Raw genomic sequence first — 26,573 nt, 5'->3', positions numbered from 1 at the left:
AGATATCCATGAAGGGGTGAGAAGGCGTGAGATATCCATGAAGGCGTGAGATATCCATGAAGGCGTGAGATATCCATGAAGGCGTGAGATATCCATGAAGGGGTGAGATATCCATGAAGGCGTGAGATATCAATTATTAAGTGTGAGATATCCTCCATCGAGTGTGGTCTCCATTAGGGGTGAGATATCATTTAATAGTGAGTGAGTGAGTTTAACGCCGCTTTTAAAAGTATTCCAGTTATATCACGGCGTGTCAGCTTCATGTGGGAGGAAAGCCCGAAGTGATGCAGGTCTCAGACATTTACCACTTCGGTATATCATTAAAGAAGGAGTATGACTATCCATGAAGGGTCATCCAAGACAGGTGTGACATTAAGAGACATAAACCTCAGTCTGTACATTGTTCACACACAAACCTGGTGCTGTACCAATACAGGGTTGATTTGTGTGTCGTTTAACGCCGCACTCAGCAATATTCCAGCTATATGATGACACTCTGTAAATAATCGAGTCTGGACCAGACAATAGAGTGACTGACATAGTGAGCATCGATCTATGATATTTGGATACAATGACAGGCACCAAACAAGTCAGGTAGCCTGACCACCCAAATCTGTTAGTCATCTCTTATGACAAGCATGGGTTGCTGAAGACCTATTCTAACCAGGATGTGCACAGGGTGAGACAAGCATGGGTTGCTGAAGACCTATTCTAACCAGGATGTGCACAGGGGGAGACAAGCATGGGTTGCTGAAGACCAATTCTAACCTGGATCTTCACAGGGGGAGACAAGCATGGGTTGCTGAAGACCTATTCTAACCAGGATGTGCACAGGGGGAGACAAGCATGGGTTGCTGAAGACCTATTCTAACCTGGATGTGCGCAGGGGGAGACAAGCATGGGTTGCTGAAGACCTATTCTAACCAGGATGTGCACAGGGGGAGACAAGCATGGGTTGCTGAAGACCTATTCTAACCAGGATGTGCACAGGGGGAGACAAGCATGGGTTGCTGAAGACCTATTCTAACCAGGATGTGCACAGGGGGAGACAAGCATGGGTTGCTGAAGACCTATTCTAACCAGGATGTGCACAGGGGGAGACAAGCATGGGTTGCTGAAGACCTATTCTAACCAGGATGTGCACAGGGGGAGACAAGCATGGGTTGCTGAAGACCTATTCTAACCTGGATGTGCACAGGGGGAGACAAGAATGGGTTGCTGAAGACCAATTCTAACCTGGATCTTCACAGGGGGAGACAAGCATGGGTTGCTGAAGACCAATTCTAACCTGGATGTGCACAGGGGGAGACAAGCATGGGTTGCTGAAGACCAATTCTAACCAGGATGTGCACAGGGGGAGACAAGCATGGGTTGCTGAAGACCAATTCTAACCTGGATGTGCACAGGGGGAGACAAGCATGGGTTGCTGAAGACCAATTCTAACCTGGATCTTCACAGGGGGAGACAAGCATGGGTTCCTGAAGACCAATTCTAATCAGGATGTGCACAGGGGGAGATAAGCATGGGTTGCTTGTAATACAGAAGCTCACTCACAATTGTGTAAATTGACGCTCATGATGTCAGTCACAGGATTGTCTGGTTCAGACTTGATTATTTACAAACCACAATCATATTGCCGAGTCATATTAACAAACAAACAAACAAAAACACAACATCACAAGCAACCAAATTATATAATACAGTTGCTGATATTTTGCCTCGCCTGAAGTATTGCCACATTTAAACAGACACAGACACAGACACACAAACATACCCACCCACACACCCACATTCCCTCTCCCTACCAGGGCCCCAGTACCCAATAAAGACATCACACACTGATCGGAATGGGGTCTATTGTTCAGGGATTGTCCGTTCAGTCATCCTGGTTGCGTGATGCAATTAACCTGGTATTTACGATGTTTTCATATTTCATGTCCAGCCACGTATCAAATTAGATTACAAGAAGCAGGTAGACCATTAGCTACCTGTATGACCCTCACCTGACACTAACAAGAGACACAGGTATCGTAGGTCTACATAAATCCAGGTGTGTCGGCACAAGGGAAGGAAAGAGGGATGGCACGTTTCAGGATGAGGCATGGATGTTCGTCATGCAAGATGCTCGAGAGTTCATGACCATGACACGTGATGATAAACTCCGGCTGGCAGGATACGGAACTTCAGGCATGTGTTAACAGGAGGAAAGAGTGAGACAAAACACGAGAAGATGGGTGTGTCAGAACACAGACTCAGGAAGAAGATTGCAGCATCCGTGATCAACAATAACAAACTAACATTTTTATATGTAACAATATTCTATTTTGGGTGCATGTGCTCCTCACACACAAAATATCATAACTTTGGCCCATACATTTATTGAAAATGTGTGTAAAATAGTATTAACACTGAAACATATCAAATATTTGCTAATGATATACTAGACAATATTAAAAATGCAACAGTGTTGTTACGTCACTATCACCTTTAGAGCACAAACCTAGCCCTGCTTATGAAATTCAGAAGTAAGGTAAGGTAAGGTAAGGTAAGGTAAGGTAAGGTAAGGTAAGGTAAGGTAAGGTAAGGTAAGGTAAGGTAAGGTAAGGTAAGGTAAGGTAAGGTAAGGTAAGGTAAGGTAAGGTAAGGTAAGGTAAGGTAAGGTATAAGATAAGATAAGATAAGATAAGATAAGATAAGATAAGATAAGATAAGATAAGATAAGATAAGATAAGATAAGATAAGATAAGATAAGATAAGATAAGATAAGATAAGATAAGATAATGAATAATGTCAAGGATAATGTCAAGGGCCATATACTCTCACCTATAATATCAATCTCCATGTGTTCTATTAAAAAATGACAGGGTACTTTTTTTGGCACTAATTTTTTCACAATGCACAAAAATTGTTACCCAAAATAGAAGCATGTGTTCCATGCATCTGCACCCCCTCCCTCCTTCCCCCGGAATGCCCCAGACCAAGAACCATGGCTACCCCTCTACCCTCCACTGCCTCCCAGCCGTCCCCTACACCATCTGGCTCTCTAACCCCTAGGGCCCACACAAAGGAGGCTGTTGTCACCTACTTGAGGCGGAACTCAGGGGGAACACTGACAGCACCACCAGGGAGCAGGGTTAACTCCTTCAGCTGTTAATGGATTCCTGGTGAATGGGCTGCCACAAACTGGTCAGTTTATCCTCAATGAACCGTCTATCAAAATGTTACAAATGGACAACGGCGACCCACCAATCACCAACACCTCTACAGGAGTTATGTCACGACCATCATTGGTGGTGAGAAGCATCATGTCCTTATTCATTAGAATAATATATTTTCGAAAGAAGCCCAATGTAGATATATGAATGAAACATTTTTTTACATAAGTGCCAAACATTTTAAATAAAATTCCAATATCCAAAATTTTCATCATAATCTAATGTAGTAAGACGAGTTCTATGGATGAACAACTTCTTTATTACAAATAGTGCGACGTTTTGGTGTAGATCCTAACACCTTTATCAAGCAAGTGATGGATAGGGCTAAACAACATAGGTATATATACACTTATTGACATCTAAGTTGTTACGTCGCACTAATTGTAATAAAGAAGTTGTTCATCCATAGAACTTGTCTTACTTCATCACTCCAACTTCTAAATGCCACTCAAAGAAGTTATAATCTAATGTGTTTTGAAGCATTGTAGATGAATTTTCAACAGGTTTTAATCATAGTATTAGAAATAATTTATTTATATTGATAGAGCCACAGTAAATGAGATTTTTAAAATAATTTACTTATTTCTGGTTGGAAAAATACCCACCCACCCTACTGCTTTCTTTTTCTTTAATTGTTAGACTTTTAACAACATCCCTGCAATATCACAGCAGGGTACACCAGAAATGGGCTTGACAGATTGTACCCAAGGGAAGAATCAAACCCCGAGAATCCAAAGTGGGGAATCAGATCAACTGTTGTAGCCATGGACGCTGGAATCACTGAACATATACATCAGAGCTGAGGTCAAAAGCCAAAGGTCGTGTTCACCATGCCTATAAACAATGCTGAAGTTTCTCATTAATCTCGTTTGTAGATTTACTGTGATTTCTCACAGATCTGACACAAGACCCTTGAGGCGAGTGGTTAGTATTTGCACAGAAACAAAACCAGTGCTACACAGCAAAACACATCTGACATGACAACTGGGGTCAGAATCTACACCAGCACAGCCAGCTTTTGTCACTGCTCTTCAGAGTCAGACTTCCCTGCAGCATTAAGGCAATGTACTGCACAACTGCAGCATACACACACTATACTGACTTTGAAACTTTTTACACTCAATCCTTAAGGATGAACTCCACATTAATTTCTAAGCTCTTATTCATATCATGACTGTTCTAGTTTGTTCTTTTGCAATGGTTTACCTGCGCCTTCCTGGATGGACCTTGGTCCACGGGACTCTAAAGTACAAGAGTGACCATCAACAAATGAAACATAAGGTCTCTATGTTTGTTTGATTGTTCAAAGCTGCACTCAACAAGATTTCAGCTTTATGATGGCAGTACAGTCTGTAAATGATAGACTCAAGACAATCCAGTGATTGACATCCTGAGCATCGATCTATGCAATCAGGATACGAGGACATGCATCAATAAGCCACCTGAAAGGGTTGCTGAAGACCAATTCTAACCCCAATCATCACAGGGTAAAAGTACCTCTGAAGCCTTACCTTAACTACGAACAGGATTTTTCAGCCTTTCAAACTAAAATTATTGACTAATTAATAAAATCAGACGTGGACAGCAAAATATATGTGCAAAGAACCATGGCTGCAATTTAAGGCTTAAATTGTTATGGAGTATTCAAATAGCCATACTTTCACACATGGGACTCAAAGTGCAAATATTAGCATTCATTCTCCATTTGAATCCAGTAATTTGTTTGTTACACAAAGACAATTCATTATGCCGATGCACGTTTAAGACACAAACTGATACTTGTCCTTGTCAAGGAGAAATGGAACTAATGCATTTCTACAGCTTATCTTAAATTCTGGCATCAATTTAACATAATTTTTTTCTACAGCTGTTTAATCTGTGCCACCTGCAAATAGGCATATTCCGTGTCCTGGTGATAAACAGTTGAGAAGCATAGTGATAAAGATTAGTTTTCACAGTTATCTAAGCCTCTAAATTTAACTGAACAGCCACAAACTGCTCCCATACAACTCCACCGCCCAAGGATCCTTTTGTTTTACAGCACACTCACTGACGGGTCAGGGGCACGGGTGGCCCAGTCGTCAAAGATGCCGCAGTTGTGTCCCTTGGACTCGCCAGAAACCTATGACCATGGGTTCAAATCCCGGTCCGCCCCTATAACGTTTCTAGGTCTGTCAGCACCACTTGTGCTTTTTTTTCCACCAAAGTGGTAAATATTAAGACCTGCACTTTGGCTTTCCCCCCATATTAACCGGACATGGTGATGTAAATGAAATACTGTTAGCAGCGATAAGCCCAACTCACTCACTCACTCACTCGCTCACTCAGTCAAGTCAAACTTTACAGTCTCCATCTTGTCTGGCCCTTATGAGTGAGTGAGTTTTGGTTTTACGCCGCTTTTAGCAATATTCCAGCAATATCACGGCGGGGGACACCAGAAATGGGCTTCACACATTGTACCCATGTCGGGAATCGAACCCGGGTCTTCGGCGTGACGAGCGAACGCTTCAACCACTAGGCTACCCGACCGCCCCTCTGGCCCTTATGACAAGCATGGATGGTTGCAGTAAACGTCCGAGATATGCATCACTTTAGGCTATCATCCACATCAAGCTGACATGCTAACACTGGAATACAGTCAAAGTGGCATTGAACCTAACCCACTCACTCACTCCAGGCCAAGTCTGCCAGCACTTTCACTGATGGTTTACAAGCTTAGATAGATGTTAGCTCCATCAATCTCGCCACGGTCTTAAAAAGTCTCCTTATGATGTTTTATAAGCCAAGATGGGTGTTGAGTGTTGACACTAAGCCAGACAGACTGCGTAGACAGGACACACTGACAGTGAGTGTTGGCCAACAAGAAAATGCAGGAATCACCGATTTATCACACAGCGCTTTTTGACAAAATATGTAAAAAAATGGTAATTTCTTTAAAAAATGATGTGCCATGGATGAAGATGATTTTACATTTTTTGTCTGCTGTTTAATGCTGCACGCAGCAATATTACAGATACATGATGGCAGTCTGTAAATAATCGAACCTGGACCAGACAATCCAGTGATTGATACCATGAGCATCAATCCACGCAATCGGGATATGATGATATGCATCAACCAACTCAAACATCTAACAAAGTGAAGGAGTTTATTTGTTTGTGGTTAAACGTCATGTAAGCACACTAGGAAATATTCTAGCTATGACAGCAGTCTGTAAATAATCAAATCAAACCAGTGATTGATATCATGAGCATCGATCCACACCATCAGGACATGCAATCAACCAGGGAGCCCGACCACCTGCTCCAGTCAACACTTGTGACAAGCATCGGTTGCTAGGGACCTATTCTACCCCGGACTCCTGGAAACAGGGTGGGAAGGAGACGGATAGATATCACTAAAGATGGAACAGGCTTAACAGCGCTTTGAAAGGCTAATTATTGGAAAGCATCCTACCTGATCAAAGAGTTCAACTTGATAATAGCCCTGCATGGCTTATCTCCCTTTGTACTCCGGCTCAGCGTGGCTATGGCTTGAAGCACACGCTTCACCGCCACCTCAAACATAACCCTATATTGTACAGTGAACAGAAACCACTCCGCCATTCAACCACCAGCGTGTCGGACCAATTACTGACATTTATCATTTAGACTTTCAAAGCACCCTTTATCGACAGAGATTTTATACCGCTACACACGAGCAACCAGACACAAAATGCCAATGTTTGTCACAAACGTGATTTGCCCTGACTGCGAGCAAATCTTCAGTCAGTATTTACTGCAAAGAGATTCTCATGGCCATTCAATTTTCTACCACAAAAGAACATTAATGACATTGACTTTTGTATGATATTCAGTCCCACCCTGCTATGGGTCAAATGAAACACTGTGATAGACATCAGTTGACAAATGCTTTTAGGATGTGCAAATACTTCAAGTCTGATGTACTGTGCTTTGGAACAGTGAAATAAGCAGTGTTATAAAGTGATGTAATGGAGAAATCATGAGAATCTGTTTATTCTACTTCAAGAATCATAAGATCTGAGTGATTTTTCTGACTTGATATGGTTGATTATTGCTCGAAAAAATTTATGACTTACAGTTGTGTCAGTTTTATCCATTTTATCAGAATGGCCAGTGATATCTTGGCTCAGAATCAATGGCAAGAACAGCAGCGAGACGTGATGAAAATGGTTCAAATAAAGTGAAATAACAGTCACATAAAGCCAGTGATATAAAGTGATATCAAGCCAGTGATATAAAGTGATATCAAGCCAGTGATATAAAGTGATATCAAGCCAGTGATATAAAGTGATATCAAGCCAGTGACATAAAGTTATATCAAGCCAGTGATATAAGTCATATCAAGCCAGTGATATAAAGTTATATCAAGCCAGTGATATATAGTGAAATAAAACCAGTGATATAAAGTGAAATAACAGTGAAATAAAACATGTTACAAGCCATAATTTCAATACTACCAGCTACATATTATCCAATTCGTTTCAAATGAATCTGTAGCTGGGTAGAGCTGTTTGTCGTGTAGGACCTGGAACCCTCATTGGTGTGCTGGGCACAGTAAATGTATCAAATATTCCATCCCTATCTTGTAAAGTCATCTTGACATAATGTATGTGTTGTGTCAACTCTTTTTAGATATATTCATTATGAGTCTTAGAATTACTCAAAAATGTTTCTTGCACTTAAACTTGAAAATAAAAAATTGTCTTAAAATATGCGGATAATTTACAATTTTACATATTTCTCACATATTTCGACTGTGGTGTCAGGGTAGTACCAGCTCTGGTTCACCCACAACCTCAATAGTCCAAAAAAGAATAAAATATGATAAAAACATGTCAGGAGGGGACACAGCCTCACACAGGATCCCATGACGCTTCCATCCTGTTACAATGGGAACGCAACCTGAATCTTTGTAACTTTCATTATATCAAATCATGCACATATTTATCATACTCTTAAAACCACAGTGTCATAGCAAATAATCATAATAATAAAAACCGACTCACAGGCACTGTGACTCTCTCCCTGCTCATGGTAAAGCTCAGTATCCCACTCCGTGAAGAAGAGCTTCGACCGTGCAGGAAAGATTCAACCGTACTCGTGTATATCTAAGTAGCCTAGTAAATGGTTGACCCACTTAGCCTGTGTACCCTTAAGCTACCTCTAACCCTGAAGAATCTTCAGTGTCTCCTCCACACACACGGAAACACATCCTTGGTCAAGGGGATCACGGGAGATGAGACGATGACTCGATCCCCTTACATCACTGTATTCAATGTGGGGGATTGTTTATGCATAATTAACATAAGTATCTCAGCTGTGGTTGGCTCAGTAGGTCTTGTGGCTGAATGAAGCTCAGTATTTATCTATTGTAGGCTTTGTGTGTAATCTGTCACCCAATCACACCAAGGTGAGGATTATTTGTATGAACTGGAGTGCTCTAATCTTTAGGATCAACACACAGTGTAGCTATGCTAGAATACTACAGCAGTCAGAACAAACCATGACTGTACCGTGAATTGTTGAGGCTGAGTGATCGAGTGAGTGAGTGAGTGAGTGAGTGAGTGAGTGAGTGAGTGAGTGAGTGAGTGAGTGAGTGAGTGAGTGAGTGAGTGAGCGAGCAAGCAGGGTAGGTGAGGAAGTGGGTTGGCAAGTGAGTGAGTGAGTGAGTGAGCTGGGTGAGTGAGCGAGCAAGCGAGCAGGGTAAGTGAGTGAGTGAGTGGGTGAGTGGGTGAGTGAGCTGGGTGAGTGAGAGTGGTTGAGTGAGTAGGTGAGCGAGCAAGGTAAGTGAGTGAGTGGGTTGGCAGGTGAGTGGGCAAGTGAGTGAGTGAGTGGGTGAGTGGGTGAGTGAGCTGGGTGAGTGAGTGAGTGGTTGAGTGAGTGGTTGAGCGAGCAAGGTAAGTGAGTGAGTGGGTTGGCAGGTGGGTGGGCAAGTGAGTGAGTGAGTGAGTGAGTGAGTGAGTGAGTGAGTGAGTGAGTGACAGTACGGAATAGATGAAACATGCAAGTATTTGGTATTTGGCAGGCAAATTCTGACTGAAATAGTCAATAATAAATGAACAAAATCCTTACCATATGAGATAGGATCACTTGCCTTAAAAAGGCATCCTTTTTCAGGAATTGTAAATCAAAGTTTTTCATTGAAATCTCTGGTTTGGGCATGTTGTGTGACTGAGACTGAAGGAAATCCACCACATCTGAAACTTGCTGGCCAGTGACTATTGGCAGATCTAGCCCAGGTGGTTATTAGTTGCGTATTTCCTTATGTACTGTCTTAGTCACAACAATATTTCCTAAGTTGTTTACAGATATATTCTATTACTCCTTATAAGCACCTCAAGGAATTATCGGTATGCTGCGATACACTTTTCAAATGAGAGATATTCCAATATATTTTTTTGGTATATTGGGTAAAACATATATAACATGCGTCCTTATTATTTGTAGCATTTAACCTAAAATCTACACAGAAATTAATTCATAAATAATGTCTCCCTTCAATATTGATTTGTAAAAATTATCAACGAAACGTTGGAAATGCAGAAGATATTTTTCTCTCACTGCGATGACAGGTCATGCTGACTTTGACATCTTAATATTTACTTTAGTATGTAGTACATAGGATCTGCATGTTGTTGTTGTTGTTGTTTGTTTGTTGTGTGACGCCGCACTCAGCAATATTCCAGCTATATGACGGCGGTTTGTAAATATTCAAGTCTGGACCAGACAATCCAGTGATTGATATCATAAGCATCAATCCACGCAATTTGGATAGATGACATGCTCCAACCAAGTCAGCGAGCCTGACCACCCGATCCCAGATCTGCATGTACAAGCCGTATCAATCAGAGCCAAACACTGCAGCTCCCAATATATCACACTGTGTATTACAAAAGATACCTGTATCACAGCATATTGCAATACAATATTTTTGCCATATTCCTTCTACTGACAACATTTGTGACTGTTTGGTTTGTTGTTTAACGCCGCACTCAGCAATATTCCAGCTATATGACGGCGGTCTGTAAATAATCAAGTCTGGACCAGACAATCCAGTGATTGATATCATGAGCATCGATCCACGCAATTTGGAACGATGACATGTATCTACCAAGTCAGCGAGCCTGACCACCCGATCCCGTTAGTCGCTTTTAAGACAAGCATAGTCACAACATTTGTGAAGTGAGCCTGGCTGTTGGGTGCAGGTGTACATCAATGCAAGTATCAGATCTAGTCCGGTGTTCATTGCCAGTGTTTTGAAAAAGACCAGTGGAGCATGCAGTACTCTGCAGTGCACATGTTGTGAAAACATCATGACTGGCAACTTTCAGAAGACTGAGCTCCAGATAAGCTTTGTAAACATACATTTCTTTAAGTGGCATTTAGTTGGTGTGATGAAGAAGGGAGATAGTTCTATGGATATATGGATGTATACATGTGTCAATCTATCATCATTCAGCCTTGTATAAACAGCAATTATCCACATGTATATAATCTTCCTACTTAAATTCCCATTTCACTTGCTTGATAACAGTGTTAGTATCTACACTGAAACATCTCATTCATTGTAAAAAAGAAGTTGTATATCTATATAACTATCTCCCATGTTTAAAATAACATTGAACACTCAAAGAAAACTACCGTATTTTCTTGAGTATAATGCGCACCTACCTCTTGCGAATTCCAGTAAACAAACGGGTGATGAGAAACTTGGTCAGTACAAATTTGAAATTAGAGAAAAAAAAAAATCACCAGACATGTTGATTTACCGTTTAAATTGTATTTTTTGTTCTGCTAGGCATTGTTTTACATCCAGGGATTAAGATTACCTTGTGTATTTTCTCGTAACCTAAGCCGGAAACAGCAATTAGCTGTTTACACGTTTTCTTGGAATCTACCAATGTGAATGATAACATGTAAGCAAATATTTAATGGCTGAAAATAATATCTGGTGCATTGGAATTAACCTCAATTACCCAGAATTCATGGAGACATGGTTGAGATCTTAATACTGACTCGTACTAATGTTTATTTTCAAATTCTGATGTATTCTCCATCAAAAGATTGAGCACTTGACATTCAATACATGTTCTGTAATATGAAGAATCTTTGAAATAGCACAGGATCTTTATTTTAAAACAAAGTGGAAATAATTTGAAAGAAAATGTTTCCTAAAAGTGCACTTCAATGGTGAGTCAACCCGGAATGGAGCAATTTATCTCCCATTATCTGATAAAGGAAGGGCTACGGGAACTAGGCAAGATTTACCTCTTTTAACAAACATTCTCAACCATGTTTTCATTTAAAAAATCATGATGATAAGGAGTAATGTGCAAAGTCTTATCAGGTGAGTTAACTGATAACACAACTTAAGGAAATATATTTTCAAGAAGAAAAAATATTTCAGTTTCTTAGTCAAAGATAACTTTATTTAGAATTTGAGATATCACCAAATTTCCTCAGGGATCTGCTCTAAGAGATTTTACATGTTAGTTCAGATTCTCATCCACTGTATAATATTCAAAACCCTAAACCCATTTTTGAGGGGAGTGAAAGGTAAGGGGAAGCAACTCTTCTTGGACTAAGCAAGCAGCTCAATGGAAGCTACCTTAGTGCAGTGGTAGAGTGCATTAACTATTCTGTATTTTCTAAACAGCAAAAACAATTATGAAATATATTTTGAACCTCGTTTCGTGTGAGAATCTATGCAGATTCAGGAAATTAGTAATCAGAAATCAGCATGGAAACAAAATCTAAGAGAGATTTAGTTTGATGTTATATAGTTCTTAGCAATGATAATAATGACACACAGACCATCAGCGTGATTAGCCAACCCTGTTATTACTAGAATAAAGAAAATGAAGGCTGCCAATTCATGTCTTTATATTTGACAATTGCAAACTTCAAGGGCCCCTTCAGTTTTCAACAACTCGATGCCTTACGTCTTGTCCAGGGATGTAACTTGGTTTGTTGTTTAACGCCTCACTCAGCAATATTCCAGCTGTATGACGGCGGTCTGTAAATAATCGAGTCTGGACCAGACAATCCAGTGATTAATATCATGAGCATCGATCCATGCAAATGGGATTGATGACATGCATCAACAAAGTCAGCGAGCCTGACCACCTGATCCCGTAAGTCGCCTCTTACGACAAACAGTCGCCTTTTACGGCAAGCATGGGTTGCTGAAGACCTATTCTGTCTCGGATCTTCACGGGTCTCCAGGGATGAAACTTGTCACAAGCTTGCTAGCCGGAGTCAGTTTGTGTAATATCAAAAGTATCTTCTATGAGGAATTCAGGATTCGCATGTGGAGTCCAGTCTTTGTTGTTTTATGAAGCAATCAGTAAAATCACAGCCACTTCATGGAAGCCTGTGAGGCCACATTAAAAATATTTCTTATTTCTCATCCTCGACTGACTCATCTACATGGGGATTCCTGGTTATATTAAGTCCCCATCGACCTATGGTGGTCGTGTGAGGTGACCAAATGGATCGCGTTGTCAGACATGCTGATTTGGTTGATAGCATATCATCAAACCCCAATGACATGCAAAGTTGTTCACAGTACCAATCAATGGATTGTCTGGTCCAGAATCAACTATTTACAGGCCAACATGATATAGCTGCAATATTGCTGAGTGGGGCAACACAACCAAAAACAATCATCAAAAGTAGAGTTTTTCTAATTTTTCACATGCAAATTTTTTTTTAAAAGACTATTTCCCATTCCAAACTTGCACTTACCATATTCAACGGAATAAGTGCCCATGGCGATATTTGCTAATATATTGGCAAGTGAACAATCCCAATTAGCACCCCTTCCAACTGATCAATGTACACAAGACTTATCTATTCGCGTACAATACACTCTCGTGTGTTATATGCACCCTTAATTATGGGCAATTTAATTCTGGAAAAATATATCTGTCGTACATAAACATTTCAGGCTGTCAGCATAGACCACGAAATTTATCTTTCAACTGTTTTTTTCACCAAAATAATATTCTAATAACAGCCCCCTATTCCTAATTTTGAGAGTGCCCTGGGCGCTTATTACGTCGAATATGGTATTAATGTAACAAGCCCTGACGACCAGTTCGTGATTTTGCAAACCAGGAACTTCAATATGTTATTGTTTTCATTTTGTACAACATCAACATAAGCATTAATTATCAGATATTCCTTGCGTCAAACCCTCCACATGTGTAGATTATAAGCCAGTTAGCACCCTGCTTACAGGTGATACGACGGATAAAGTGCCTGGACCTCCATCTCCAGCTTGTATCCCCGTATCACAGACTGGCAGGGCTCTCGCCAACTTACGTATCAGACAACACGCAGACATCACACGGACATCACATTCCGCAGACTCAACACAAACACCTATAAACTACAAGGAGGCTCAGTTTAAATGTACACATTGTAAAATATTACAACACAAACTGTCTCAGTTCTCTCAAAACATGATATACATGTCAAGGAAGCCCTGCCAAAGCTAAGCCATTTCAGCGTGTCCTTAGACTAACACTTAGTAATTGTAATATATTTTTTCAAGAATACTAGACCTGGTTTAGTTTAATCTAGACTTGCCTAGGATATATATATATATATATATACCGTATTCGGCGTAATAAGCGCCCAGGGTGCTCTCAAAATTAGAAATAGGTGGCTCTTATTAGAATATTATATTGGTTGACAGAGAAATTTCATGGTTCATGCTGACAGCCTGAAATGTTTATGTATGATAGATATATTTTTCCAGAATTTAATTGCCCATAATTAGGGTGCATATAACACATGAGTGCGTATTATGTACATTGATCAATCGGAAGGGGTGCTAATTGGGATTGTTTGCTAGACAATGTATTAGCAAATATTGCCATGGGCGCTTATTACGTCAAATACGGTATATTGGAAGCCTAGGCAAGTCTCCTCACGCCCACACAAAGATGAGCTGTATAATATACAGTGCCTGTCCCCCATAAGTCCCTTCTTGCAAGATGCACAGCCCATCGAGGACCAGTTCTAACCAGGAATATCCAGGATAGTCAGCCTGTCACCCTTGTCAGCAACACAGCAAACATATACACTTGGTCCCCACATCTGCCCGATGATTCTGATTCACCCCAAGTTCACCCACACAGGCTGCAGATTCCAATAATTGCCTCATTCCATCAGAATACACCGGAATTTCAAGCAGGATATAATCTGGTTAGTAACAAGCACTTAAAATACCACCGTAAGGCAACTACCATGAAAACTGCAGTTGCAGCCATCATGAAATATTTATAACGAAAATACATCTCTAGCTATCTAGGTAGTCATGGAATTTACTGACAATATTTTTAAACTTTCATGTGTTGTATGCAAGAGGGAGATTTTCTTTTGTCTGTTTGTTGTTTAATGCCGCACTCAGTAATATTCCGGCTATATGACGGCGGTCTGTAAATAATCGAGTCTGGACCATTCAATCCAGTGATTGAAATCATGAGCATCGATCCATGCAATTGGGATCGATGACATCCATCAACCAAGGCAGCGAGCCTGACCACCCGATCCCATTAGTCGCCTCTTACGACAAGCATAGTCGCCTTTTATGGCAGGCATGGGTTGCTGAAGACCTATATTTATTAAGACATAAGGCATATTGAAAAGTAATTATCACCCAGTAATAAGAATATGTGGTACAGCACACAATTCACAAATCAGGCAAAGTTATACAACATCGGTCACGGAGAATAGTTGGACGGGTGACCACGTTTGGCAGTATGACTCCGGACAGTTTCTGGGGCTTCGGTACTGCCCCACACTGAAGTAGGCGTAACATGTGGTGTCGTGGTTGACAGTGGTTGACAGTGGTTGACAGCATGAGCTGCGACTCCACACTGTCAGGGCACGATGACACACAACAATTCCAGTCACACAACAACAACACAAGCCTTATTAATCAGCTCCTATGACTGACAGCATGGAGTACTGACTCTCTAACACGCAATCCCAATGGGGTCATAATGTAATGCTATTAATAAAGAGTTGTTTTGTTGGTGCGTTAAACGCCTCTCAGCAATATTTTAGCGATATGACAGTGGTCTGCAAATAATAGAGTCTGGACCACACAATCCAGTGACTGACATCATGAGCATCGCTCTACACAAGTGGGATACGACATCATCAAGCAAGTCAGATCACCCATTCCTGTTAGTTGCCTTTCACAACAATCATGGGTTGCTGAAGACCAATTCTAATCCAGATCTTGACAGGATGGAAAAGATCCTCTTACACAGGGTTACACCATTTCAGTCTTGACAAGGAGGTTCATGGAAGCGATATGGATTTATCAGCACCGAGTTACATTAATGGCCATCAACACTTCCATTTATGTCAGGACAGACCGATAGTCAGGACTTTCCCCTGGGGAGATGAATGTTGGTTTGTACCAAGGCTGGCACAGGTAACTTGGGTAGGGAGGGTCCATAGTAGGACTCGGGTGATGTACTGTTTAATGACAATAACAATAAAACTCCATGGTTACACTTTTAGACACTAATGTTCACATTTCTTTCTGACAATGCAAGCATTCCTTCTGACTTTTATACGTTTGAGTAAAGATAAAGATTAATTCAACTTCAGAGTATGCATGACCAGATCGTTTAATATGTGTATCTCAAAAAAGTTTTTGTCTGGGATGCGGTAAAACAGTTCCCAATTGGACATTTTGTACCCAACTCTTGAGACCTACAGTGGGTCGGTACCTGGGTCAGGTCAGGATTTTTTTATTGGTACTGTTAGCAGTGAAATACCAGTTGTCTAGAAAGCCATAAAATTGGTTATTAGTTCTATGTATTAATATTTAATATTAATTCTTACCTAAAGATAAAAAGACCGAGTTGACACATGAATTTCAAATTCTTATACTTTCAAAGTAATGTCATGGCATGGAAGATTAACAAATGTAATGTGGAAGAATCGGGAGGTACTTTTTTGTCTAAGGATACTTAAAGATATTTGATAGTCTAAAAATTGTCAACATTATATCATTATTTGAGAGTTAGAAAATATGAGCCATTTTCTCTGCAAACAGTAAATTATTGACCAAATCTGTTTCTAAATTATTAACAAATCCTGACAAATACAGATTTAATTATGTCTATTTATTGATGTCTGTGGAAGAAAGAAACAATTTGCATATTAACGAAGCTAAATTAATTTTCCGCTTTAGATAACAAAATAAACTGCCTTCAAAATTTCCAAACTAAATTATGGTTGTATGGGATAGTCTTACCCTGGAACTATCAGAACACTATTTATTTTCCATCAGTTCAGGGCAAACATTCTCACACAAAGCAGCCTGCTCCATCACTGATGATGCATACCTTACAACCCATCCCCTAAACTGACAGGCCCCCAGTGCAAAGTCATTACCATGTCAGTCCCCAATCACATCACATCCTTGGATTTCTATCAAAAGTATCCAAATTTCAACACAGCAGTTTCGAACAAAAACAACATCGTTATTGACTCAATCCAATTACAATGGGCGAAATTTGAACCCTGATTCTCCGTTGGTCTTCTTTTACCTGTATGAAAACCCAAGTTTGACACCTAAAACTAACCCCAAATGAAAGAAACTGACCCCCCACCCACCTGAATCTGACCCCACTGCCCAGTTGGAATATAGTGATGATTGTAATAGCCTGGGGACAAGACGCTTGGGGTGGCTGTTCATTATAATTGAATCCTGCCGTCAACGGTGAATATATCTCCCAATAAAATGACTGAATGATCTGTGGGCAATTGCTGTCCACATTCCTTGGCTATAGAACAAAGGTGCGCACTGGTGTGCTGGCAAGTATCTCAGGAAATGTTTTGATCGATACAGTATCTTTGGCAGATTAAGGGTAAGTCCTGGTAGGGGATCTGCATTCAAGAACGTCAAATATTCATATTTGGTGATGGTATCAGTCTCATTAAAATCAGATCTTAGTTCTCGCTACCGCTACACACCGATCTGAGGACATTCCATTACGGGTCACATCAGAACAACCTTTCGCGAATTTTGACCGACCAATGAAATGACTGACAAGAAATCGACATTAGCCAATCAGAAGGCAGCTTTCTCGAGCTTTACGACACTTGTTTCAAACTGGCAACTACGCTTCGATTCAATATTTTGACGTATTCTCAATTAAAAAAATTAAAACGGATAAGAAGAACATTCTGGAATGGCTTATAGATGGCCTAGATTGTATGGATATAATCATAAAACCCGTAACTGTCGTTCGGAATACCCCGTGTTAAATATTTTGTGGTTGCATGATTAGAAAACACATTCCGACTGTCACTTTAATGATCTGGGAAGCGAAGCTCTGATTGGTTGGATGAAAGGTCGTTCTGACGTGACCATTAATGGGATGTCCTCAGGTCTTTGTTTAGTGATAGCGAAAACTACGATCTGATTTTAATGAGAATGTGATGGTATCAAATCTACAGGACATGGGATCCTTACTGTGTCTGCAATAGTATCTAAACTTTTAAAATTAGTTGACACTTTTCTTATCTTTTAGTTTACATGTCAAACCGACCAGAGATTAAAATAAAAAAATCAAGATCAGAAAAGAAAAATTTAAAAACGATATAATATATCTTGCTTGCCAACAGTATAAGGATCTATACCGAAGACTGTGTTGCTTGACAACGGTATAAGGATCTATACCGAAGACTGTGTTGCTTGACAACGGTATAAGGATCTATACCGAAGACTGTGTTGCTTGACAACGGTATAAGGATCTATACCGAAACGTGGCCTTTACAGTATAAAAGAAATTGTAATACATAAATTGTGTCTACTTTGTCATCCGTCAACTTCGAAGTAATGCCTATCAAACAATTCAAAATATATTTTTTTGACAAACTGTTCTATGTAGGAAAAAATTAAAAAAGAAACAAGTGCAAACATATCTAACACCAGGACTATCAGGGCGTGACAGTAAAATGTACTGAGAAGGAGATCCAAAAGTGATGCAGGTAACATTTACGTCAGTGAGTGACTGAGTGAGTGAGTGAGTTTGGTTTAACGCCGCTTTAAACAGTATTCCAGTTATATTGCACAGCGAATCGCGGTGCCTTAAGTGACTGGGTAAATGGTGAAACAAGCACGGGTATGTTACTGACGAGCCAAGGATTATAATCGGTTAATTCTGGGATTCGAACCAAGGATGATAGGATCATAGCAACCCTGCAAAGTATATTGCAGCTCCTATCTTAGACAACTGGGCTACTTTTCCTCCCTCAATCAAATTGTGACTCATGTTAGCTCTTATCTTATACAACAAATAACTTCTCAGTTGTATTCTTGACCCGTGAAGATCCGGGGTTAGAATAGGTCTTCAGCAACCCATGCTTGCTGTAAAAGGCGACTGCTTGTTGTAAGAGGAGACTAACAGGATCGGGTGGTCAGGCACCACAGCTTGGTTGATGCTCATGATGTCAATCACTGGATTGTCTGGTCCAGAATCGATTATTTTACAGACCGCCGTCATAAAGCTGGAATATTGCTGAGTGCGGCGTTAAACAATGAATAAACAAATTAGTTGTAGTCTTAACTAAAGACAGTTTAAAAATATATACAATTCATCCTCCCAACCACAGCGAAGCACGGAGATAAGAAACACATAAAATAAAATGGATGCCTTCACAGGTCCTCAGCCAGCATGTCAAGCAGCTGAGTGAGTGAGTGAGTTGGGTTTAACGCCGCTTTTAACAGTATTCCAGTTATATCACGGCATAGCAGCTGACAGAATGTCGCTTGGTTCCATATAAGTAAAACATGTCTTTGAAGGCAACATAAATGTTAAAGACATCAGAAGCTTAGTTTCAGACAGATGCAAACCTATTGACAAGAGTTTTATTAATGCAACTCTCCACATGTATCCTGCTGTACTGCAACAAGCACCTGCATTTAAGTAGCTGGTGTGTCATACAGACCCTCAAACTAATATATCCGATACAGCCCATGCAAGTCTATAATAGTTGGCAAGTCTAGATTACTGTCATACAGGTCCTGTAACTAATATATCCAATACAGCCCATGCAAGTCTATTATAGTTGGCAAGTCTAGATTACTGTCATACAGATCCTGTAACTAATATATCTAATACAGCCCATGCAAGTCTATAATAGTTGGCAAGTTTAGATTACTGCAGTTTCAGGAAATGAAGACATTCTCTGTGGTCCTTTTTATTTCATTTTATTAAGATAATTTAACAATTTTTCTGTAAAATATTTTCATTTCAGAGATTGGATGTTGGTCTAGAGAAGCTGAAAACATCATGGATCCGGTTGCCCTTAGTTTCCACCATGTTGGTGAAGCACAGCCTTAGGGAAGCTCATAGCAGAGGAAATAATTATGTTTTGAAGTCATTAGGAGAAACATTTGAAGAGGAAGGACAATAATCAAAAGAATTGTCATCCCTTCAGCTGTGAGAAAGAAACACCCTTCTTGAGGTTTGTGGAAGGAGTTTGGCCCCAGGTACTTGTGCTGCAATTATTTGCCAAACTTAAATTTGACACCAGTGACATAGACATACCATTAATTTGTTTTGTTTTGTTTGTTGGTTGTTTAACACCATACTCAACAATATTCCAGCTATATGACGGTGGTCTGTAAATAAGCGAGTCTGGACCAGACAATCCAGTGATTGATACCATGAGCATTGATCCACGCAATTAGGATATGATGACATGCATCAACCAAGTCAGCAAGCCTGACCACCCGATCCCGTTAGTTACCTCTTATGACAAGCATAGTCGTCTTTTACGGCAAGAATAGGTTGCTGAAGACCTATTCTACCCCGGATCTTCACGGGTAAATGATTAAATGAGCAGTCTGTGAAGTTATTATTGTTGATTTATGTATTGATAACAATTGACATCAATATGTTTTGGCATTTATGGGAGGATATACAAAAGAAACTGTGTGATCACTTTACGTAAATCCTCAACACAGATAAAAACAGTGTGCACACTGGACCACACTACATTTATTCCACTATAACTGCAAAAACATATCAATTCTTAAACATTTTTGGAGTGAGTGAGTTGGGTTTAACGCCGTTTTAAACAGTATTCCAGTTATATCACGGCGTGTCAGCTTAATGTGGGAGGAAAGCCCGAAGTGATGCAGGTCTCAGACGTTTACCACTTCAGTGAAACCCACAAGCACGGGTGTGGTGCTGTCAAACCTAGAAACATAATCGGGGCGAACCGGGATTCGAACCCACAATCATAGGTTTCTAGCGTGCCCAAGGGACGCAACTCTGCACAGTGAATCGCGGCGCCTTAGACGACTGGGCCACCCGTGCCCCCTAAACATTTTTGGAATTTTGAAGTCTCCAGTTTACACAATTAATGACTCTATCAACATCAGATACAATACAAAGGAGATCACCCAGATTTTTAAAGGGGAGTTTTCAAATTCTTAAGTTCAGTGACTATCATACAAAGGTATTTCAATAATACAAAGGTATTTGAGGTTTTCTGTCATTGAGGTCCCTTAAAGCTCAATGGAAGCTCTGATTCAAGACAATGTTAAAATGTTTCAACAAGGTTATTATTACCAAGATGTTTCCCAATACAAAATGTTTAATCAGCCATTGAGTGAGTATAACCCATCAAAAGGAATTCCAAGCCCCTTTGTAATAATCCAGGATAACCAAATAAAAAACAGACGCTATTTCAATTTTGTTGACAGTTACTTGACATCTGTGTTTACTGGTGACCTGTTGATGTAATCTGTTGTCGATGTCTGTAGTGAGATGTCACAGCGGGGTGGGAGACGATGATTTGCCTCTGTGATCGTAGACAATAAGTATTACCCATGGGTGGGCTGGCAGGGAGTGCAGGGAGTGATAGAGCCCCTTTAAGGCTACAATGAAATAATTATTATATGCAGGGAGTGATAGAGCCCCTTTAAGGCCACAATGAATTAATTATTAGATGCAGGGAATGATAGAGCCAATTTAAGGCCACAATGAATTAATTATTTGATGCAGAGAGTGATAGAGCCCCTTTAAGGCCCCAATGATTTAATTATTAGATGCAGGGAATGATAGAGCCAATTTAAGGCCACAATGAATTAATTATCAGATGCAGGGAGTGATAGAGCCCCTTTAAGGCAACAATGAATATATTATTAGATGCAGGGAGTGATCGAGCCCCTTTAAGGCCACAATGAATTTATTATTAGATGCAGGGAGTGATAGAGCCCCTTTAAGGCCATTATGAATTACTTATTAGATGCAGGGAATGATAGAGTGTGACGCATGATCAGGCCACACCTGAGTGTGAGACACATAGTCAGGCCACACCTGAGTGTGAGATAAATGGTCGGGCTACACCTGAGTGTGAGACACATCGGCAGGACACACCTGAGTGTGAGACACTTGGTCAAGCCTCACCTGAGTGTGAGACACATGGTCAGGCATCGCCTGAGTGTGAGACACATGATCAGGCCCCACCTGAGTGTGAGACACATGGTCGGACCACATCTGAGTGTGAGACGCATGATGAGGCCACACCTGAGTGTTGAACGCATGATCAGACCACACCTGAGTGTGAGACGCATGATCAGGCCACACCTGAGTGTGAGACACATGGTCAGGCCACACCTGAGTGTGAGACACATGGTCAGGACACATCTGAGTGTGAGACACATGGTCAGGACACACCTGAGTGTGAGACACATGATCAGACCACACCTGAGTGTGAGACACATGGTCAGACCACATCTGAGTGTGAGACACATGGTCAGGACACATCTGAGTGTGAGACACATGGTCAGGACACACCTGAGTGTGAGACACATGATCAGACCACACATGAGTGTGAGACGCATGATCAGGCCACACCTGAGTGTGAGACACATGGTCAGGACACACCTGAGTGTGAGACACATGGTCAGGACACACCTGAGTGTGAGACACATCGGCAGGACACATCTGAGTGTGAGACACATGGTCAGGACACACCTGAGTGTGAGACACATGGTCAAGCCACACCTGAGTGTGAGATACATGGTCAGGACACACCTGAGTGTGAGGCATATGGTCAGGTCACACCTGAGTGTGAGACACATAGTCAGGCCACACCTGAGTGTGAGACACATGGTCAGGACACACCTGAGTGTGAGACACATGGTCAGGACACACCTGAGTGTGAGATAAATGGTCGGGCCACACCTGAGTGTGAGACACATCGGCAGGACACACCTGAGTGTGAGACACATGGTCAGGCCACACCTGAGTGTGAGACACATGGTCAGGGCACACCTGAGTGTGAGACACATGGTCAGGACACATCTGAGTGTGAGACACATGGTCAGGACACATCTGAGTGTGAGACACATGGTCAGGCCACATCTGAGTGTGAGACACATGGTCAGGGCACACCTGAGTGTGAGACACATGGTCAGGACACATCTGAGTGTGAGACACATGGTCAGGACACACCTGAGTGTGAGACACATGGTCAGGACACATCTGAGTGTGAGATAAATGGTCAGGACACACCTGAGTGTGAGACACATGGTCAGGCTACACCTGAGTGTGAGACACATGATCAGGCTACACCTGAGCGTGAGACACATGATCAGGCCACACCTGAGTGTGAGATAAATGGTCAGGCCACACCTGAGTGTGAGATAAATGGTCGGGCCACACCTGAGTGTGAGACACATGGTCAGGACACACCTGAGTGTGACACACATGGTCAGACCACATCTGAGTGTGAAATGCTTTGTCAGGCCACACCTGGGTGTGAGACACATGGTCAGGATGCACCTGAGTGTGAGACACATGGTCAGGACACACCTGAGTGTGAGACACATGGTCAGACCACATCTGAGTGTGAGATACATGGTCAGGACACATCTGAGTGTGAGACACATGGTCAAGCCACACCTGAGTGTGAGACACATGGTCAGGACACATCTGAGTGTGAGACACATGGTCAGACCACACCTGAGTGTGAGACACATGGTCAGGACACATCTGAGTGTAATACACATGGTCAAGCCACACCTGAGTGTGAGATACATGGTCAGGACACATCTGAGTGTGAGACACATGGTAAGGACACACCTGAGTGTAAGACACATGGTCAGGCCACACCTGAGTGTGAGACACATAGTTAGGCCACACCTGAGTGTGAGACACATGATCAGACCACACCTGAGTGTGAGATAAATGGTCAGGCCACACCTGAGTATGAGATAAATGGTCGGGCCACACCTGAGTGTGAGACACATCGGCAGGACACACTTGAGTGTGAGACACATGGTCAGGCCACACCTGAGAGGTAGTCTAACGTCATCCACACTGGGAATTGATTTCAGACATACACTGTTGCTACTTGGCCCTACTGAAATCTGTATCTTCAAGTGTGGGTACTTGGGGCTTGTTAGTCTCTTATTTACTCTGCAGTTAGTCATGCTGATTAATTTATCAAAGGCACTTTTTTCAAACAAAGCAAGAAATGTTTTTTAAATGATTTGAATTCAGAAGCTGGCCATGCATGATGATAGTTGTGATGAAAACGCTATGGGATGTTTACCTGATGACTCATTGGCAATGTGTAACATAATCCTGATTCATGTCCTTTGATATCAAATATATCAACATGAGTCAATAAATTTCTTCCCTTTAAACTTTGTTCATGTTGTTATCTTTGACACATGGGTTAGATTCTCCATTTTTGTGTTTGTTTGTTTGTTTGTTTGTTGTTTAACACCGCACTCAGCAATATTCCAGCTATCTGATGGCGGCCAGTAATGAGTTTGGGCAAGACAATCCAGTGATTGACGTCATGAGCATCTATCTATGAAATTGGCATATGACATGCATCAGCCAAGTCAGGGAGCCTGACCACCTGATCACATTAGTAGCCTCTTACGAAATGCATGGGTTTCTGAAGGCTAAATCTAACCAGTATTGTCATGGATGAGATTGTCTATGTAGTCCCAATGAAGATAATGCTACACAAGACACTTCAATAATCTGTAAAATGTGGTGTTGATGTCAACACCATTGTGAATGATGACAATAACAGTGACGTTAGTGATGGTATTAATGTTATCAGTGACGATGTTGACAAAAACAGTGACGTTAGTGATGGTATTAATGTTATCAGTGACGATGTTGACAAAAACAGTGATGTTAGTGATGGTATTAATGTTATCAGTGACGATGTTGACAAAAACAGTGACGTTGATGTTGGTGGTGGATGTTGGAGATTATTCTGACAAGGACAACGAAGTTGTCAATGATGCTGTATGAAAAGCCTTGTCACAGTATTTCTCTCCTTCATAAAATGGCATATATTCTACAGCACAATAAGAAACAATGCATCTCGAACAAGGTTTATATTCATGCTTAAAGGGCCTGAAACCAGGAATATTAATTTGATTCAGCTAAATACCACACCAGTAGTTCAACTTTCATTTTGCCTTCAGTCTGAGGGCATGTTAGTTCGTCATACAACATCACCAATATATGTACGTATTCATAACTTGAACACATCAGCCATGCTGCCTAGGTAACTGGAAATATCACAACTTTGTGGATCTTAATATCATGAATATAATTCCAACATCACCGATTCAATTTCAAATCAATGATATTTATCCAAATATTTAGATACTTTAAATATAACAACCATGAAGATGTCCCCTTTTTCAACTTCCAAAATATTTTGATCTTTTTAAAAAAATTGCAAATTATCAATTTAAACTTCCAAAACCACATCGTAGTGGACTTTGGATGAATAAAACACCTTAATTGTTGCCAGCATTGGTAACAATATCAACTTTTCCACATTTCTATGTCAACATTTCCAGTCATCTGTTGGTAAACAACTGCAAGTTGTTAATCATTGTTACCTTTTCGCCGCTGTTTTCAGCTTTCTGAAACCAATATGTGCTTATTATTAGGCAATGGTAATGATTCTAAGTTGGGTTTCACAGTATGTGCATTATTATTTTTTATTTACATTTTGTGGCAGTATTTATGGCATGATTATGCAACATATTTGAAACATTTAATTCATCAATTTATAAAGTTATACATTCGTCATGAAATAAGGAGTATATATATATTGTACAACTCTTAAAACAACATTACATTCAACAAACATTCAACAAACAAGAGTTCTCAGAAAATGTTGACTAACACATTCCAAAGAAGAATAAATTATAGAATAAATCAAATTAGAGAAAATTTGAATCATGGTGTGAGTGGATCTCTCCCACAGAATCAACACGTTCACAAAGACCTCAATGAAATTGTATGTTATCCTTAATAATTGATTCGACAATCATGCATCGAGAGTGATGTCATGATCGCCCGAAACCGTGTCACTGAACGTAAGGACACCAAACAAAGATGTCGACCTCATTTAACATAATCTACCAGTTAAACATTTCCCCCCAACACAAACAACAAACGTTTCTTTCATGGAGCTGAGGGTAACCCAATCTTTCCTTTCATGCCAAATCAATGACAAAAATTCGACACCTCTCCGAAGCACCGCTTCAGACGACAGACATATTACAATCCACGGTCTATCCACCTACCTGATATAGGGCACTATAAACATCTTTTTTGCCATTAGAAATTGCACTTTGTTCCTTTTGATCGCTCTCTTCCACCTCCGACATGGTGAAATATCCTGAACGAAACTCTTGCAAGAATCACAGAATGTTGCATGTATTATGCGTCTCATTCGAAGCCTACTGCCTGATTACTCACTGCTGCAACGGTGACCTGAACTAGCCTAGAAACTGTCTTACCCAGTCCCCCATCTGCAAGTGAATATTGATTTTTTCTCTCTTTCAACACTGTCCCATTCTGTGCTCCAAGTTGGCTCTCAGACAAAGACATGTATCTACATCTTGATTTGGACAATTTCATACCATGCAGAATATGGAATTAAAAAATTGGGTATTTTTTTTTCATTATTATTTTGTTTGTGTGCATGAGAGTTTCTTTGTCTATTTTGCTGGCCTGTTGAACATGTTGGAAGCAGGAGACCTAGAACCTCGTGGTATAATTAGTTTCAACAATGGGACAATAGCATGTCAACATTCGGAACTTCTTTGTTACCTTTTTTTCTGACTTTAAAATGAAACCGGGTAAAATTGCAAAAGATAATTTTCTTTCAAAGAAATGTTACATTTATTTGAAAGATTTAGTCAGGAAAACAAAGATCTGAAACCAAAACTAAGGTCATGGCAACTTTGTGTTGGTGTTTATGCCATGGAAGACAGCTCTGCAGATGAAAA

The 26,573-nt window shown here is 40.7% G+C and overlaps 1 protein-coding gene across 8 annotated transcripts in view; it reads right to left on the bottom strand.

Annotated features, from left to right (window-relative positions):
• The window catches only part of LOC124138662 (septin-2-like), a 145,929-nt gene that overhangs the window by 59,620 nt on the left and 59,736 nt on the right, over nt 1-26,573 (bottom strand). For 3 of the 8 annotated variants that reach the window (XM_046505418.2, XM_048396242.1, XM_046505415.2), the window contains one exon: nt 25,173-25,196. The exons of 1 other annotated variant lie outside the window; for it this stretch is intronic. In XM_046505418.2, the coding sequence (XP_046361374.1) occupies nt 25,173-25,196 (24 nt within the window). Of the gene's footprint in view, nt 1-8,244; nt 8,495-25,172; nt 25,197-25,865; nt 26,029-26,573 lie in introns of those variants that run through there. 4 more of the 8 variants (XM_046505417.2, XM_046505416.2, XM_046505413.2 and 1 more) reach the window with 4 other exon arrangements.

This window comes from Haliotis rufescens, unplaced genomic scaffold, assembly GCF_023055435.1.
Source record: "Haliotis rufescens isolate VD_foot unplaced genomic scaffold, xgHalRufe1.0.p SCAF_15, whole genome shotgun sequence".
In the NCBI taxonomy this organism is placed as follows: domain Eukaryota; kingdom Metazoa; phylum Mollusca; class Gastropoda; order Lepetellida; family Haliotidae; genus Haliotis; species Haliotis rufescens.
The sequence above is the reverse complement of the archived record's forward strand: the minus strand, read 5'-3'. Positions and strand labels throughout refer to the sequence as shown.